The sequence below is a fragment of the Falco cherrug genome, chromosome 1 (genome assembly GCF_023634085.1).
Source record: "Falco cherrug isolate bFalChe1 chromosome 1, bFalChe1.pri, whole genome shotgun sequence".
NCBI lineage: Eukaryota > Metazoa > Chordata > Aves > Falconiformes > Falconidae > Falco > Falco cherrug.
Window position 1 is genome coordinate 85380901 of NC_073697.1, and position 17722 is coordinate 85398622.

General features: G+C 45.1%; 1 protein-coding gene across 7 annotated transcripts in view; it reads left to right on the plus strand.

Annotated features, from left to right (window-relative positions):
* Positions 1–17722, plus strand: part of ULK1 (unc-51 like autophagy activating kinase 1) — an 81946-nt gene that overhangs the window by 14450 nt on the left and 49774 nt on the right. For 5 of the 7 annotated variants that reach the window (XM_055702719.1, XM_055702743.1, XM_055702737.1 and 2 more), the window contains exons 5-9: positions 2205–2237; positions 3054–3090; positions 9844–10017; positions 11777–11850; positions 14512–14613. In XM_055702719.1, coding sequence (XP_055558694.1) covers positions 2205–2237; positions 3054–3090; positions 9844–10017; positions 11777–11850; positions 14512–14613 — 420 coding nt within the window. Of the gene's footprint in view, positions 1–1927; positions 2045–2204; positions 2238–3053; positions 3091–9843; positions 10018–11776; positions 11851–14511; positions 14614–17722 lie in introns of those variants that run through there. The other 2 variants (XM_055702756.1, XM_055702758.1) reach the window with 2 other exon arrangements.

The following is a 17722-nucleotide window of genomic DNA, read 5'->3' on the forward strand; positions in this document are numbered from 1 at the left end:
ATTGCTGTGGCAGTGATGAACTCGGTGTGGGCTGCCAAAGGTGCTTGCGATGCTTCCTCCATGCCCTGCAGTTGCCCTGCCATGCGCTCCCTCACCTGCAGCCCCGCAGTCCTTCCCTGGGCAGCTGCACCGCACTTCTGATGCGTCCTCACATCTTCTGGTGCATCTGTGGCTGGACTTCCAGGAGAAGTGAAAGGCCTGGGTGTCTTTATAAACCTTAACTTCCCATTGTTCCTGCTAAGGACAGCAGGAGCTGGTGGGTTTTGAATGCTTCTGAAAATTTCACCCCAGTGCTCTGGTGCAACACTTGTGACAGTGCCTGGTGTCGTCTTCTTGTGCTCCATCCCTGGGCTAGTGCTTTTAACCACAGGCTGGTTTCCCACTTCATGTGAAGCCTGTGTGAAAGTGGATGACTTAATTCGCGCTGCTTTTAAGTGCAGAGGTTGGAAAACAAATCCTGTTTAAAGCAGTACTTGTCATGCAAGGAAATGCAACAAACTCGGCCTTGAAGTATCACACATAATTGCTTTTGGGACAAACACGGGGACTTTCAAAAAGCTCATTAGGGCTTGGCAGTGAAAACAGCTGTAAGAGCTGAGCTGGGGATGGCCAGCCCTGGGGTTTGGTGAATGCTTGAGCCAGGGGAGCTATGTGAGCGGAGGCTGCTGGGCTGCATGGTGCCTTCAGCCTCTCCAGGGGAGGGTGGGCTGTGCTGCAGGCAGCTGTGGGCTGAGTCTGACATCACGGGTAGTTCAGCTTCCTCCCCTCTTCCCCCCTTCCTCCAACCAGTCTTCCAGCAAGCATCTGGAAACACAGATTTCATGTTGTGAGGTTCAAAAAGGACTGTAAGAGAAATGATGGGAGGTGCTGAGGACTTGAGGTGTTGACAGAGGCAGTTTGGCACAGGCTGGATGGGAGGTAGAGTCCTGTGGGTAGACAGAGATGATAGGGGCCGAGAGCAGACAGTGGAGACTGCTTGGAAACGAAAAGGCTTGTAGGGTGGGTGCTGGGGTTCTTTGAAATTGTAGTGGGGCTCGGAAGAGGAGTCAGGTAGGCAGGTGTCTAAACAGCCTGTAAGTCAAGGCGTGCTCCCTGGCGCTCTAGAAATGGAGTGGTCTCCTCCTCTGCTCTCAGAGCTTCTCCACTCACCTGGGCGATTGCTGCCTGCGCTGGTCAGGGCTGCGTCTGGAGTTTGGGGGAGGCTTCCAGCACACAGGCTTTGTGTAGCAGGGCTGTTTCTGTCTGACTTGGAACAGAAGATGTAGTCTCATTTGCCTTTCTGGGTCTACCCAGGGTTGAAATGTCTGGCTGTTCTCACGTTTGTTCTCTGCTAGTGGTTTGGCAGCTGTGCTAGACACATGCCAGGCAGCCACCCGGTGTCAGCATGCATGTGGCACAGCTACGTGTGCCGATGCGGCTCTGTGGTGCTCCCTGGCTGCAGGGCACTCCTCCACGGTGGCCAGTGCTTGCTCTGGGGGTGTGCTGCCTTGTATGGGCTACCAAAGGCCAGGGAGCTGGTGGAGGTGGTCAGCTGAGGCTGGAGGTGAACTCCCAAGATGGTAAGAAGCATCACAGTGCAGCATCTGTAGCAAACTTAGGAAGGCAAGCATTTGGGCTGAACTGTGCTGGTGTTGACCCCCATGATAATCCAGAAAGCTTTAGCTGCCCCAAACTGGTTGGTCGATATTGTGGTTTTGACCTGAGATCTTTCCTTTTTGCCCTCAAATCCAAGGTGACTCTTGGGCACTTCTCAGCTGTGGGTTTGCAGGCCCCAAAATTGTGTTGCTTTTATCTCTCTGTTCAGGCTAGCACTGTTCCTGTGGGCATAGCTGCTGTAAAGGGCTGAGTTAAATGTGGAAATGATTAAGGCTCTAAGATGATAGTGTGCCAGTGTCTGCATTGCATACTGCTGTTAATCCCCAGAGCCCAAAAGGAACATGAAGACACCCAACATGAACCCAAGCCACAATACAGGAGATCTGCTTGGTTAAACAGAAGCACACTCAGAAAGGAATAACGTGCTTAAATACCTGGCACTTTCAAAGTAAGCTATTTTTCAGGAATTAACCTATAATGAAGTTTTTACCCTCTCTTCAGCTGGAATCGTAACAGAGCACAGTTTACCTGTTTAAAAGCAAATGCAGCAGTTGTAAAGTGTGTGAAATATTTAAATACATAAATCTTTTATTTTTCTGTTTCCCCAGGAACTGGCAAACTCTGTCTATTTGGTTATGGAGGTAAGCAAGTGTGTGTGTGTCTTCCCCCCCCCCCGCCATCCTTTCTTTTTTCTTTTTTTTTTTTTTTTAACCCTTGTTTTAAGCAGACCAGCTTGTTACACAAGTAGTGCTTTCTGCTTGCAGTCTCACCTGTGATACTTTTGCAAATCTAATCTGCAGCTCTGTGCCTTTGAGAACTGGAGCAGTGTGGGTGACAATAGCAGCCAGGGGGATTTTTTGATATTGCTGCTGTCAGAAGGTCATGCTGGCACGGGTTTAATCAGTCAGACATCTTACCTCAAGGGTCAAATAGGTGTTACTGGGCAGTATCTGCTTCAAAGATACACAGAAAGAGAATTATCTTGACACAGCCTGCCTGCCAAGCTTTTGAATGTTTACTTTCCTGTGCAGTCTTCACTGTGAGGTCTTGTTGCCTTTCCTTGGTGCTGTGGAAAACCATGTGGGGAATTCCAGCTGTCAGCTGTGGCTGCTCCCTGGCGTTTCTCAGCCAGCTTTCTGGTGATGTCCTGAGTGGTGACCCTTCTGCTTTGTTCTGGTTCTGTCATTCTCTCTGCTGGGCATGTACATGGGTGTGCATGTGCACAAAAGCTAGTTAGTGCTGGCATATTATAATGCGACGTAATGTTTAGGGGAAATGGGACAGAAGAGGAACCTCCTGGAATGGAGTTTTCCCTGCCAACTTCTGAATACATATTTTGATGCGTGTGGTTATTTATGTTTAAAAATTATAAGCCTGCCATGCTGGTAAAGTTTACTGTTATTCTTTTTAATGTTTGGTTTGCCTTGCATTAACTGAGCTTTCTGATCTATTCACAGTACTGTAATGGTGGTGACCTGGCAGACTATCTTCACAGTAAGTAGAACAATATGGAGAATATCTTCTGTATTCAGAAGAAAACACCGACTGTTTTATCTCATTAAAGTTGCGGGGGTTTGTGGAAGATCTAAATAAGAACACTGTGTATTTTATTTTTTTTAACTCCTGCAAAATAAACAGAGTATCACTGCTCCTTTTCTAAGAGGTTCACCCTTGATGATAATTTTAAAACTGAGACTCCATGATGGTAAAAGCTAGTATTGTAGTCTTTCCTATGTAGGTCAGTAGTAATTGTTGTCAGTAGTTATATATTTTAGTTACAATGGCCTTAGATTAAACACATCTTAACTCTCCTAGGGACATGGTTTGTCTGTTTCTTGGTCACTGGAAAAAAAAAAAAAAGCTATTTATACTGAAGCCTTGCAGTTGTGTAGGGTTGCATTAAAGTAAGACCCCCAAGAGTATATTTCAGTTTACCCCTAAGAGTGTGCCCACATCTAGGGCAGAGCACACTTCTTTCCTCAGTGTGATGAGGGTGACTGTAGCGTAGCTGGTAGTGTTGTGAAGGTGGTGAAAACCACGGTCTTTGGGAGAATATAGCACAGGTGTCTGCAACTGTGGTGCCTTGACAAGCCTTCTGGTGAGACTGAAGTGTGTCTTTGCCACCAAACCAAATGAAACATGCTCGGCCTGTTGTCCAGCTGTATTGCTGGGACCAGGCTTCCATCTCCCAAGGTATTTTTCAGTGCAGCCCGCAGCACAGGTACAGGCTCCTGGCCTGCATGAAAATCCCATTGCACCTGAGTACCAACACAGTAGGAGGATGGCGTGTTTAACAAGTTGCTTAGCTACAGTCAGGCACGGCCATTATTTTCTGTTGGCCTAACTGTATTTTTTTCTTTAAAATTACTTTCTTGTTTTGCATGTTAACTAGAAGATTACTAAATGTGAAGAGACAACTTTAATCTCATTTCGTGTGTGGCTCTAGGTCATGGTTAAACAAAGTTTCTTCACGTTGTTCAGATTAAAAGCTAGTCAGCTGGGTAATACTTCAGGCTCCTTATTTGAGGTACAGGATGTCTGGAAATGGCAAAGATTGAAGGATTAAAAGCTAAATTTACATTTGCCCTACAGCTAGTGTTGGTATCCCTAGAATGATAATTTGGGGCTGGATGCTAGTATGCTGCACTCTGTTCACACAGGGTAATGGTTTATGCTTGTGGACTTCAATTTTCAGAAAGGATTTAGTACTTGAAGGAAAATGAAGGAATATTCTGCATTTCATGTGTTCCGTTTGTTTAAAATGTGGGTGAGAGGGAAGTGATGGGAATTTGTTTTTTTTTTTTAAATCCAGATTTAGTGTGCTTTGTCTTGGATAAGTGACTGTTTTGCAGCTCTTGGGTATCGCTGTGCTTTAAAAGGAGCATCTTCTGTGGTGTGATGCTGTTATGAATACCAAGTGAAAATGGTTTTGCATTGGGTACCACCTTTTTCTCCTTGAATACAAATGAAATTTTTTTAATTAAATGCTTTTAAAAAATTGCAAACTTCAGTTTTACCAATGTGTGGGCTTTGAAGGCTAAAGTTTTTTAGCTTCTGTGCACATGAAGTCAGCCTTGCTGTGAAAGCACTGGGCTGTGCACCCTTGTTGGCAAAGTTGTGTATGTAAACAAGAACACAGCTTCTGGCCAAATGATTTATAGAAATATGGGTTTATAGAAAATCTTCCTGTCCATACTACTGCTCGTATGTGTACATTGTAGTCTTCTCCCTTCCACCACTCATCAGAGAAAAAAGTGAAGCACAGTGTGCAATTAGCTAGGCTATTAATAGAGCTCACTTCCTTGTTTACCAAATGAGACTACTCAGGAAGTCGGTGGCTAGTTTGAGAAAGTGATGATAAATCGTATTTTCTGAATAAAACTTAGTTTTACCCCAACTAGATTTGTTTGAGCATTGCCTGTGGTAAGATTTGAATCTTCTTTGCCTGAGCTAATTTTAAAAAGTTACCTTTAGCTCTGTTTTTACTAGTAAAATATTTTACCTTGACAACTGTAAATAAGCACCAATTTCCCAGTCACAACAGCTGCTCGTTTTATTTTAACTCTTAATGTCTGTGTGCCACTTGCCAGTAAAGAAAAGCCAGCAGGTACAGATTTCCAGAAGTAAGGGACTGCAGCAGGAAAGTTAGGTATTCCCATCACTGCAGCAGAGATCTCTGTTTTCCAGAGCCTAGGTATGAGTGTCAGCTTTTACATCACATGGCTTTCTCTGTTCCATCACATGCTCCTTTGGGGTATCTCCTCTCCCAGCTTCTGCAGGTACTCAGAGTGCTTTTGGTGATAATGACTTTTTTTCCTGACATCTCATCTTGGAAAGTTCAGATTTCTTCCAGGGTATTTCACTGGTGCGCAGGAGGCTCATCTCTATTGAGTGGGTTTGTGCTGCTTCAGTTATTTTAATAATTGTGTGATGGTATTTAGTTGCAACATCTACTTTCCCACTGACTCCTCAGACATTTTTACTGGTAGTTCCTGTAACATTTATGCAAGCTGTGCATGCAAATCCCTAGTTTCTCATTGAATGAGATGCTTGTAAGCTTCCCAAGTCCATTCTGCCTTCTAATTACAGGCATTAGGCAATACGGTAATTCGGTGTTGAATCCAAAGGCACTCTAATTCTCCTTGTCTTTGTAACTGGAGGACGTGCGTACATGCACGTTTCAATACAATATGCGTTTCGGCTGAGTGATGCTGTTGGTCGGCCCCTCTGATACAACCCAAGGTGGTGTGTGTTCTACTAAAGCGCAACTTCTGCATCCTTCTTCAATCGTACGATGCAGTTTCCCTTCTGATAGATCTCTGGGTGTTGCTTTCACTTCAAGCCCACCATAGGTTATGTTTTGAGCTGAGAGTGGCAGATTGCCACTGTGCATGGTACAGCTGTGGGAAGGGTTACAGAAGTGACCATCTCAGTACGGGAATGACTGGAATTCTGTGGCCTTGGGTACTAAGGAGGTCAGAGCGGGCTGATCTGAAACTTCTTCAGCTCTGTGACTTGTCTGTAACAGCCTGTGTCAGTGCCAGTTCATAAGTGCCTGTTTGTGACCTTCCTTCTAGCTGCTTCTTGGAGAGTACATCTCTGTGAAGAAAACCTTGTACCAGAGCAGGGTGTTTCTTGGTTTGACCGCAACACATGCGAGGAGCTGTTATCTTCTAGCTAATGCCAAGTAGTGTGGGGGACCCTTTTGCAAACAAGAGGTGGGAGGCACTGCTGTGTAACTGCTTGCCCTCTACAGCTGGTAATTTAAGAAATACCAATGATAAGGCTAGACCTCTCTGGAATAGGTTTTCTGACTTGTACAGAAGACTTCACGGGAGTCTCACTGGCTGTGCTCTGTGCAGGTGGAGCTGCACTAATTGTAAGATGGGCCCCAAATAAATCAGCTTGGTCTGTCAGACTTCAGTTTGATTTGGATTGGGCCCATGTTAGAGACACTTGTGGCACCTGTGGGTAAGAGGAGAAGTTCTTTTTCCTAAATAACTTTTCCAAAATGGTGCTGTCATGTAACATCAGCGGGTGTACTCCGATGTGTCTACCCTTGGATCAGCTAACAAGGGCTGTTTATGCTGCAAGTTACCTGGCAGCCCCTTGGCAGATTGAACATCTCAGCCAGGCTGATCAGGGCACTATTTTAGGTGGTTTCATCCTTTTCCTACTCCTGAAGAGCTACAAGGCGCGTGGGCCCCATGCTGACCCACAGTAAATATTTGCTCTGATCTAGTGACCTGTGTGGCAGCCTGTTCCCAAGGCAGTAAGCTGAGTGCCTCGTCACTGAAGTGGAGCTCATGAAAATAAACAGAGGGATATTATTACTTCTCAGTAATGGTAAAGCAAGGCTTGTGAAACAGTGTTCTCTGCAAGAATGTATTGCTCACCATGGACATCCACAAGGATGCTCAGAGTTCAGTGCGGGCTTGGTGCTTTGCCAGCAGTTTTCTGGTGAAGATGAGAGTATCTCCTTTCTACAGGGATAGAAGTACAAGTTCCCTGTTTGGGATGTAGCAAAGAGAGTTGTTTTGTTCTCCACACTTTTTTTCTTTTTGGTGCCACATTAATTGAATAGGTCTTTTGTATCTTCTCCCTCCTTCTGCCAGTGGTAGCTGGTCTAGGAGACCTTTTGTGGACCAATATCCTGAAGTTGCTGAAACTGCTACTTGTATTTATGTTTCTCTCCTTCAGTTGGAGATTGCTGCTGTCATGCAGTAGACTGATGGGCTGAGTATGAGACACAAAGACTTTTGGTTTTGTGTGTTACAGCCAGTTTGTTAATGGAGGGAGGTAAAGGGTATGTGCCTACACTCCCCAAGTAACTGACTGTCCCTTCTCTGTTAGAGGGTAACGTCTCGGTGTCACAGTCATGCCTTGCTGCACTACCTGGATTTGTAAGGTTTAATGCTGCCAAGGATCCAACAGACCTGTCTAATTCTGGTGTGCTGCAACATGGAAGCTGCACTGTGCCACAGCAGTTGCACTGGCAGGGAGTCTGTCTGCAGGCTTAAGACACCTGCTTAGATTCTGTGTGTCAGGAAAACAGTGCTTTTGTGGGGCTGAGGGCTTTGTACAGACTTCTGTGAAGTGGAAAAGCTTAAATTCTGCAGAAATCGGTAGCTTAGAGGCACTATTTTCTTTGACTGAATGGATTTTTCTGATCTTGGTAGCAGTGTTTTCAGAATAAAGAGTTAGAATCCACGTTAGGGAGGCTTAGCTGGTTTGCTGAGGGATGGTGGCTAGTGCTGTGTTAGACTTATAGGCACCACGTTATATAAGGGAGAGGGTAACGCCTTAAAGATGTGGCATGCTGTTGGGACTGCAGGTCAGAACAAGGCTCTCGGCACCACAGTCTCTGCTAGAGGCAGAGTGTATTTAGCCAGGAGTTTGTAATTGCCTGCTAGCTTAATAATGTTAAGAACTACCAAGTTTCAAGTCTTGCTTCGTGTTTGGGGGATTATGAGACAGCCTGTCCTTTCCTGGGCCTGAGCTGAACTGAGCAAAAAACTTTGGCATTTGTGCTGGTTTCGTTTAAAGATGGTGTTTTCACCATTCCTGAATAATTTCCTTGAATAGGAATCGCAGAACTATTGCAGAGACCTTTTGCTGGAGAGAAGATTGAGCACAGCTAAGATACTGGACCTTTAATAGACAGAAAATGGTACAGGACTGAGTATGCGCATATATTTCAGCAGGGGGTCAGGGAAGCCTTGTTAAAGATGTGGCAGTGTTTTTCTCAGAAGGTGCGAGTGGGTTTGGAAGGCTTGCATCTAAGCTGCCTCTTCATGTACTTCAAATCCCTTCACAGAATCTCCCCTTGTTGCAGAGGAGTCTCTGATTCCAGCTGAGTGCCAGTTCGTGAGGAGGAAAGCCCAGTGAGGGGAGGGAAGTGCTGTGTACATGTGCCCTGGTCTCACGTGTATGAGTCGAGGACCAGCTGATAGCTGTGGTGACACTTTAGCTCTGCTTCTGCTTCCTCCTAGAGCAGTGAGGTTTGGGAGAAGTGGGAGCTTATTTTCTAAGTGCTGTTTAACTGATCTGTGTTCCTTGCTATTTTGAATGTGTGTATTTTAAAAGTTAGATACTTAATTTCCTGTGTTGTGTTAAAGCTGTGTGCAGCCTCATCTGTGTTTTTGTAAGGATTCCTCCCTTCTAGCTGGCTAGGTAGAGTAGCATTTTGAAGCTCCTGCCAGCTTGTTTTTATGTCTTACCAGAGAATAGCTGCAAAAACACTAATGAAGTCCCAAGTAATTTACAGGGACCTTTTACAAAAAGAAAAATTATTTTATTCAAATGGAACAGTGTTTGCTTTAAGCCTGACTGGCTCAGTGGCTGACAAGGACTGGTAGCACTGGTGATCCTGGGGTTTGTTCAGCAGACTGCCCCCAGCTTTGGCAAGAGTTTTGTATGTATAGCTCTTAAAACGATGAGAGCTAATGTCACATCACTGATTAGGAGAGCCAGTTGGATGTTATTTTAATCCCTTCAAAGTTTATTTTTACACCACAGTTCTTGGGAAGCCCGTATCTCAGGAGGATGCAGTTCAGGGTTTCCCTATATCCATGTTCTGATTACTGATATATTATTTTTTGAAAGCACTTGCTTATGAAAGCATTCTGAAACATTCTTGCTGCATCTGCGGGTGCAGGATGGAGGGTACCAAATGGCAGTTTGCAGGGGCCATTTGGGAGGGATATGTTGTTAGGTATGGGACCACAGTTCACCCTAACACTGGATCTGGGGTTGGAGTTGCAGTTGGGTCTGGTGGGTGGTGATGCACATGGGTTGGGCCCAGGCTTGGGCTCATACCCTGAAGGTGCAGATCCCTGCTGGCCACGTACCCCAGCTGCCTGAATTTGACCTACCAACCCTTCCCAGGCCCAGCACTGGGTCTGGCTGGCAGTGCTTGCTGGGGCGAGCCCTAAGCCTCCCCAGGTGTCATGATCAGACCCAGGTGATAACCCAGATTCAGCGTCTGCTGCTGGCTGAGCTTGCCAGGAGCAACTCTGGGCCGAAAGCAGCCCTGACTGCAGGATAAGCTGGGAATGCAAATGCACTCCCTTGTTGCCTGTAGGGATCGTTCAGAAATAGTGTGTGGAGAAAAAATACCATATGTGGAAATAAAAATGACAAATGATGGCCGATTGTTGTGGAGAATCTGCCCTCTGGGCTCTTCAAAGAACTGGCATTGTATTTTTTCATCTGTGGTTTGTTGTGGGTTTTTTTCCCCCTTCCTAGCTATGCGGACACTTAGTGAAGACACCATCAGGCTCTTTCTCCAGCAGATAGCAGGTGCCATGAAAATGCTGCACAGCAAAGGCATCATCCATCGGGACCTGAAACCACAGAATATTCTCCTTTCCTATGCTGGAGGCAGGAAGTCAAATCCCAACAACATTCGCATAAAGATCGGTAAGAGCCCATTACAAGTGTTGCTCTGACGGCTCTCAGGAGAGTTTGGTGATGGTGGCAAGCCTCAGTCTTTCTTTGGGGAACTGTCAAGGAGGAGGAGAGGTTTACTGCACTTCTTAAAATGCCCTAATGTTTTTGATCATCCCCGCTTAGTTCCTCTGCTAGACGTAACCTTCCATTGGCTCTAAGCAGTAGGAGCAAGAGCTTTCTGCTCTGCCAGGGCACAGACTAACACAAAAGAACCTTGCTCTGCTTCCAGCTGAACAGTGGCTCCCTTGGTAAATGCAAATACCAGCCTGCCTTAATTGGCATTTAATCTCCAGGCTTGCCAGGAATGAGCAGGCATTGTGACTTTTGTCTTCAGCTTTTAATAGTATTGAGGTAAATATTGGTGTCTTCAAGGCTGCTCTCCTGGCTGGCCTTGGTGAGCCCAGTGGGAGTCAGGCACGCCTAAAAGCAAGTTTTCAGCAGCCTGAATTAGAGGCAGGCTGCTCAGCTGCATCTTGAAGAAATTCACTTTTTGCACATTAGGCAAGTGGCAGTGATGGACCAGTAGTTGGGACAGATACTCCAGAAATCAGTTGCAGAGCACATCTATCCCCTGTAGTCCCTCAGAAATGTGTGCTGGATGTTACTGCCCTCAACATGTGGACTTTTGATTATGTTACAGTTCACAAGCTGAAGCTGACACCAATTAGATAAAACTGTGCTGTGGAGCAAGCATTAAAGCTTTCATTCAGCTGAGAAATTAGGTCTAGTGGAAAAGTTTGAAATGTTGCTGCCCATTTTGGCTGAAGTAGTTTGGTTTGGGGTTGGTTTTTTTTTGGTTGGTTGGTTTTGTGGGTTTTTTTAAGTGCAGAGTTGTCTGGGAGGTGGAAGTGACTGGGAGCCACATATGCAAGCAGGAGGGCTGTGGGCACGGGTGTGATGTGCCCTGCAACCTCTCCCTCCCACTTCCCTGAGAAGTACCTGGTCCAGGGAATAGCTAGTCATACCAATTCGTTAGTGACAGATGACAGTGTAAACAACTGTGTCAGTCTCCTAGCTTGAAATATCTGGTAACCTTGAGAGAACCTTCAAGTATCATATGATCAGATGCTGAGTAACCTGCGGAGGTAATTCGTCTTGGTATTCCTTGGCCCTGGCTTTTCTAGCCACCAGGTGAACTGTGGCTCAGCTTTCTGCCTTGTGCTGGGGTTAGCACTCTTGGAGCTCTTCTGAAGTAATAGAGCAAGACTGTTCAGTAGGGCTGGTCTAGAAATATGGGTGGTGGCAAGTAGTGGTTTCTACTGGATGTCTGCTACATAGCAACTTTTCCAACAGAGGGGAACTTTCAGTTTCCTAAATTAACAATGGAGATGGCAGTAGATGAGCTAGCTAGTATGAGGTGGCACACTCTAACTGAAGTCAAGAAATCTTTACCAACTCTCAGCAGCTGGCATTTCAAATTGCAGGCAAATGGGGACGGCAAGAAGTGACTGTTGATCTCTGAAAAAAGGATGGGAGTCCGTTCTTCTGAATGGGTGGGGGGTTTTATGGCTTGGTCTACCCTTTGTAGTGTCTGTAGTGTGCATTAGTAACTAGTACAAGGATGTTGCTGCTTGAGAAGAGAGCCATTGAAGTCTGGTTAAGGTGGGGTACTTCACATGCTGTGAAGTTCCATAGGAAGTGAAAGGAAAGTTGGGGCAATCAGCTGGAGAAGGTACAGGCTCTCTAGAACTGGTATCTGACCCCGACCTACCCCTGTTTTTCTTTGTAGCTGACTTTGGGTTTGCTCGATATCTGCAGAATAATATGATGGCAGCAACATTGTGTGGCTCACCAATGTACATGGTAAGTGTGTGTTTTGCCTGCAGGTTTTTCTGTATAGTTCTTGCTTTACTTCCCGCTCCCCCCCCAACCCCCCCTAGGCTTTGTTTTTCACTAGTCTTTCCCTCAAAGGTGAAATTTTTTTTACTTGTCAGAAACCACCTATTATACAGGGAGACTTCATAAAGTTCTAGCTGCTGGTAGTGTGTGGCAACAGGTGCCTGTGTTGTCATCTAACTTTCAGGTGAGCTGTGGATAAATGAAACTGAACAAAATGGAGTATTGATTGCTGCCTGCTCCCAGAAACAGCATCTTTCCAGACGGGACTAGAGCCTCTCCACTGAAGGCACTGAGAAATTAAATCTGTTTCCTCTGCTGTGAGCAAAATGACAAAAGAGAGTGAAGGCTGGGGTGATACAGCCAGATGTGTGAAGTATTTGAGATGTTGCTTCCTTGGAGAGGAGCCTCTGTAAATCACTGCTTCAGCAAGCCCTTGTGAGCCAGAGTGGTTCCACAAGCCTGTTGTCACCTCAGGCTTTGCAGTTGTTTTTTGCTAATGCAACAGCATCGGGAGCAAGGTCCCTGTTGAACAGCATTTTTGTAAAATCCATTCAGATCTATGGACCTATGCAGGCAGAAGTTTTGCCATTCTGGCTAACTTGTGTTCTTTGCAGTACAACTTGGCAGATGTGTGTAAATGGACCTCACCTGCTCATTTTTTGTGCATTCCTACCCCCCCCCCTCCCAATTCTTTCATCAAACCAGCTGTTTCCAGGATGACTTCTTAGCTTGTGAAACAGATGTGTTTAAAAAACCCAAACTGATCCCTTTCATCCCCTTTGCACTTTCCATTCTGGGACCATATGTGAGGAGGAGATCTCTTGCTTGTGCTTATGGCAGCAGTCAAGATCTCTGTGTCACATCAAGTTGGTGAAATTAAAAATGACAAAACCAGGCCAGAAATAAAAATGTCGAAGCCAGCCATGTAATAGTTTCTGGGGACGTAGGTGTCTGAGCTCAAAGTAGAAAGATGATGTGGATCAATTTAGGTTGAAATTTTTACAAGTGCCCTGGAGCAGTAGGAATCTGATTTTGAACACTAACTCACTCTGAATTTTTTTTGCCTGTACTCTTTGGGCAGAGCCAGGCTGAACTGTGTGGCACTGCACAGCGGTGGCGTGTTCAGTAGTCTGTTCCACAGTACTAACTCAAGCAAAACAGACTTTCTTGCTCTCCCTTTTTTGAAGCACGATGTTTATTTGAACTCTGCTATATGTGAAGATGATGTAATTTTTTTTCTCCTTTGAGAGTTTCCTGAATTGTCTATTTTTAGTGATACTTTTTTTTTTTCAGAGTCTCTTGTGAAAGTAAATGAAAACATCCAGCTTGCTGCTTTTTTTTTTTAAAGGGCTGGAGGAAACTAGTGATGACCTTTTTCTGTTTTGTTTTGTTTTTTATTTTAAACAGCTCTGGACATTACAAGGGATCTCAATGTTTTATATTGTTCTCTGTTTACTGATGGATTTGAAGGAAGATGGGGAGGGAGGGTTCAATTGGGATTTAGAGGATGTTTGAAGTCTGTCGCTACTACTATTCTGCACCTTCTGCAGGAGCCCTGGGACCATCTGCTAGCAGGGCAGGCCCTTATTTGCTGTTTTAGCTCGTAGCCCTTTGCTGCTGCTCTTTTAAAAAAGAAAGGTATCTTACCCGCACCAGAATGAGCTGAACCCCGACATGATGTGAGACTTGAAACCTCCTTGTGCAGGTCTTGTCCTTGGTTTTGCTAGGTTCATGCCTGCTTTCCTGTAGGGGCAGACCAAGCTCCTGTCCACGGCATGTTTGCTGCCATATTTTTCCTGTTACATGTGGCCTTTAATTCTAACAGAGCTAGAAAATTGATCTTGTTCCATGCTGGCAGCACTGCAATGAAATCTGTTGTTATAGACACGTGGGATTAACAAGGCTGCCCTTCTGTCCCTCTTCTGCTGCCGCCTCTAAGGCACACTGCCTGATGAGCCACGGGGCTTTGTGGGCTTGCACCAGCTCCAGCTTCTGGAACAAGCCTGGGAGGGAGCAACTGAGGGCATGGTATGAGATTAGAAACCGGAGTCTGAGGCACAGCAGGGCTCAAGCTGTTGGGCTGAAACACACAGATCTGCCTTTGAACCCAGACTGTGACCTTGGCAGCAGGCTCTGGAGCATAATTAATATGCTGCCATCTCGGGCTAAATGAGGAAAGTGCGTAAGTGATGCAGGTCAGGATGGAGGCTGAAGCTTACCCGTGCAGTGTGAGCCTTTGCTTTTCTTGATCTTACCTGTTACTTGCTTTGGTTTAGAAGATCTATCTGTGCGATTTCAGTGAGGATTCACTGAAGCACAGGTGGATTCAGCAGGAAATGGTATGCTGGAAAGGGAAAGTGCTGAGTTTGCCCAAACCAGCCTGACAGTATAGGGTATTTCTTGTCTACCTGTCTGGAAGTGCCTGCTTTCCCCACTTAATTAGGGAATTGGCCCTTTCAAGGTAATCTTACAGTCTTCTCAGGAGCAAATCTTTCATGTTTATTGAGGAATCCAGCTCAAGAATTTTTAAAGCATAATAGTGACTTCTGTTTCTTTCTTGCAGCTGTTTAAGAAAAAAAAAAGCTACATCTTTTGTAAAACAGATTTCTGTTCTCTCCCCAAAAGGCACCAGAAGTCATTATGTCTCAACACTATGATGCCAAAGCTGACCTCTGGAGTATAGGAACCATCATTTATCAGTGTCTAACAGGAAAAGCTCCTTTTCAGGTAAGTTGCTTAGATCTAGTGTTTCTGACTGTCTTGCTTTTTTTCTTTTAAACTGTTTACTCTAAGGCTTCTGTCATCTGTAATATTAACTCACATAGATCCAGTGTCGTGGAGCTCTGGCTGTCCACCTTGATGATGTAGAGCTTAATATGTTGTAATCCTGCATGTGTTACAGCCCAGAGGAGAGTCATATTCTAGTATCTCAGTGGAATGTATTTCCTGATTATAAATCTTTAGGAAGGACCATCTATTTTGAAAACTACCATGAATCAATTAAATTGGTGGTGTTTTTCCAGGCCCACACTTTAAAAAATCAGTTTCTGTTTACAACTGTACTCTGTGTATAATTTATAATTATAGTTCTGTTGGGTATGGAAGGACAATAATGAAGATTGTAATTGCAAGCTAGTGTTTGGGATGATTTGGTGGTAACTGGTGTATTGCAGCTAAATGGATGTTGGTTTTGGAATAGTTAAGTAGGATCTTGTCAGAGGGATCTTATCTGTCATCTCACAGCAATCCCTTCCAGCCTGAAATGTTTACGTTCATCAAGTCTGAACCCTTCCAAATATAACACAGTCCAGTAAAACTCCACCCTGTAATTTATGCCATAACTTTTGGATGAGCTAGAGCATATCTTTTGTGAAAGGCATTCTCTGATTTTAATTTTTCAAACGATGGAGAATTCATCACAGCCTTATGCAAGTTTCTTCAGGTCTGCTTCACGTGTTTTTAAGCATATATAGCTGGAGTTCATCTAGACTCAGTGCATTTTTCTTGTTCCCAATCATAAGCGTGCCATGCTGTGTATTGCTTCTCCAATGCTGAATGAGATCTGCAGACTCCCCCTTGCAACCATTGTTTTAAAGTACTGTACTTGTCAGGTTTTTTTCCTTGCTGTCTCACTGCGTAGCAGAGAGATGCTTGAGTTGCTGATACTTCTTAGCTTCTCTAATGTTTGAGCTCTGTAGAGCTCATCTCTAATCCATGGAAAAAGACCAAACTTCACATTCGGATGCCAGTGTCAGCTAATGCCAACTCTTCAGCTTCTTAGATCAGTTAGGACAAATGTGAACTGTGGCCCTCTTATTACCTCCTTCAGGGTAATTTTTCCCTGCTGCACTAAGAATCTTCCATTCCAGTGCTTTATATTCTGTCTGCCAGCCTGCTCTGTATTTAGAGCAAGACTTCATTTCTGTTGCATGGGTTTTTTTAATAAACACCCTTACAAAGTACACTGGAACTCCTGAATGGCTCCCATTTACCGGCTGCATCCACTTGTTGGTGTTGGTATTTTTGTTTGAGAGGAGAAAATGACTGTTAGGATAAAATAAAATATTTGTGCATTAAGAAAAAGGCGTGAGGGTGAAGAAATGAAGCTTTGAGTCTGCATGCATAGGAGAGCCCTGCGCTCTGTAACTTGGTACCTTTTCATCTCTAAAGTCACCTTGATACTGTGCGCATTCAAATGATGTAGCTATCATTTAATGAGGTGACTTTATCATAGGTGTTCTTTGCTTAGTAGCTCACACACAGCCATGGGGCATCTGATTTCTTTGAAAAGAATTTGGTGGCTTTCATCATTGGTCATTGAAGCATGTCACAAAAATGTTCTTCTGAAAACATTTGTTCTTATAAGGAAGACCTTTCACAGGTAATAAAACTGAATGTTCATCAGCTTTGTTCAGCCCTTCAGCCAAGGCTTTGAAAGGGTAGGTGGGCAGCCAGCAGTCAGCTCTGTGCCTGGATGTGACATCCAGCTCACCCAGGGGCGAGGGCGGCCCTGTGTGCCCATGTCCCTCTGGCATAGGCATGGCCATACCCTGCCCTGCAGTGGGCAGGGAAGGGACGTTCTGGCCCCTGGCCAGCAGGTCCTGATCCTTGCTTTGTGCTTGCCTGACTGGGTAACTTCTCTCTTTCCCATATACATCTAACATCTGTTGGACTGAGGACGAGGGTCTTTTGTTTCTCTATTTTAGTTTATCCCCACACCTTTCCTCTTCTGGGGTTTGTATTTTGAAGCAAAATTCCAGGCCCCATTTGTTACTACAGTAGCAGCTGTGGGTTTGTTTGATCAGGGAGAGAGAAGGGCTCAGGCCAGATGGTTCTCAGTGCACCATCTATTTGGTTTGACCACATGTGTCACAAATTGCCTTTTAGCTGCGAGTTTCGGGTGAAAGAAGCTTGTCCAGGGCAGGTGTTGGGAAGCTGGTTAAAGGTTAACGGGCTTTATTTCTTTGTCGGCATGACTGTGTTCTAAGAATTTGCTGATGGTCACTGAGCAGTGGAGAAGCTTTTGTTTACAGGGTTTGTAGGAGGAGAGAGGGGTAGTGGACAGAGGTGATGGGGAGATCATGACTAGGAATGAGTGGGTTTGGGAGGGACATCTACAAATGGGTGGGGAGATAACAGCCTGATGCCACAAGGCACCACCAGCAGACCCAGTTGTACAGGGCAGCCAGGAACCGGATTTCTGATGTTAACCTCTTCAGGCGACATCCTCACTGTGCCTTCCCCCCCAGGCTGGCAAGGACACCCCCTCACCTCTATTTAACTGAGATTCCTATGGGAAGCTGGAGCACAGGTGTGAAACATGCTTCGTTTGGGCACTCTAGCTGTTGGCTGCGTGAGCTGATAAGGCACCTTCACAAGGTTGCAAACCAAAAGGACTCCAGTGTTACCTGCAGTGAGGAGGAATGAGCTGCTTAAAAATTGAATTGGGCTTCGGGGGCTGGGTTAGATGGAGAAAAGATCAAATGTGTGGAAAGGCTGAGGAAGTTGTCAATCCAGAAAGTGCTTGTCGGTTGACAGAGATTTCTAGCTGTCTGAGTTTTTATTTTATCTGTAGCTGGGTCACCCAGGGCAACTTCCCAGAGCCATTCCTGTCCCTTCCCTGCCTCGCCGCATGCAGAAGCTGTGGATGCTCAGATGTGAACAGTTGGTAGGGTGGCTGGTGAAGCTGTCTTAAGGAGCTTTTTGTATTAAACATGCCCATAAACATAATAGTGAGACTGCCATAGGGATGAGATTAATAGGATTCGTAATCCCTATAAACAGATTTGCTGAGCACTGTATTAATGTAGAATTGTTAATTTGCCTTGCCTAATGA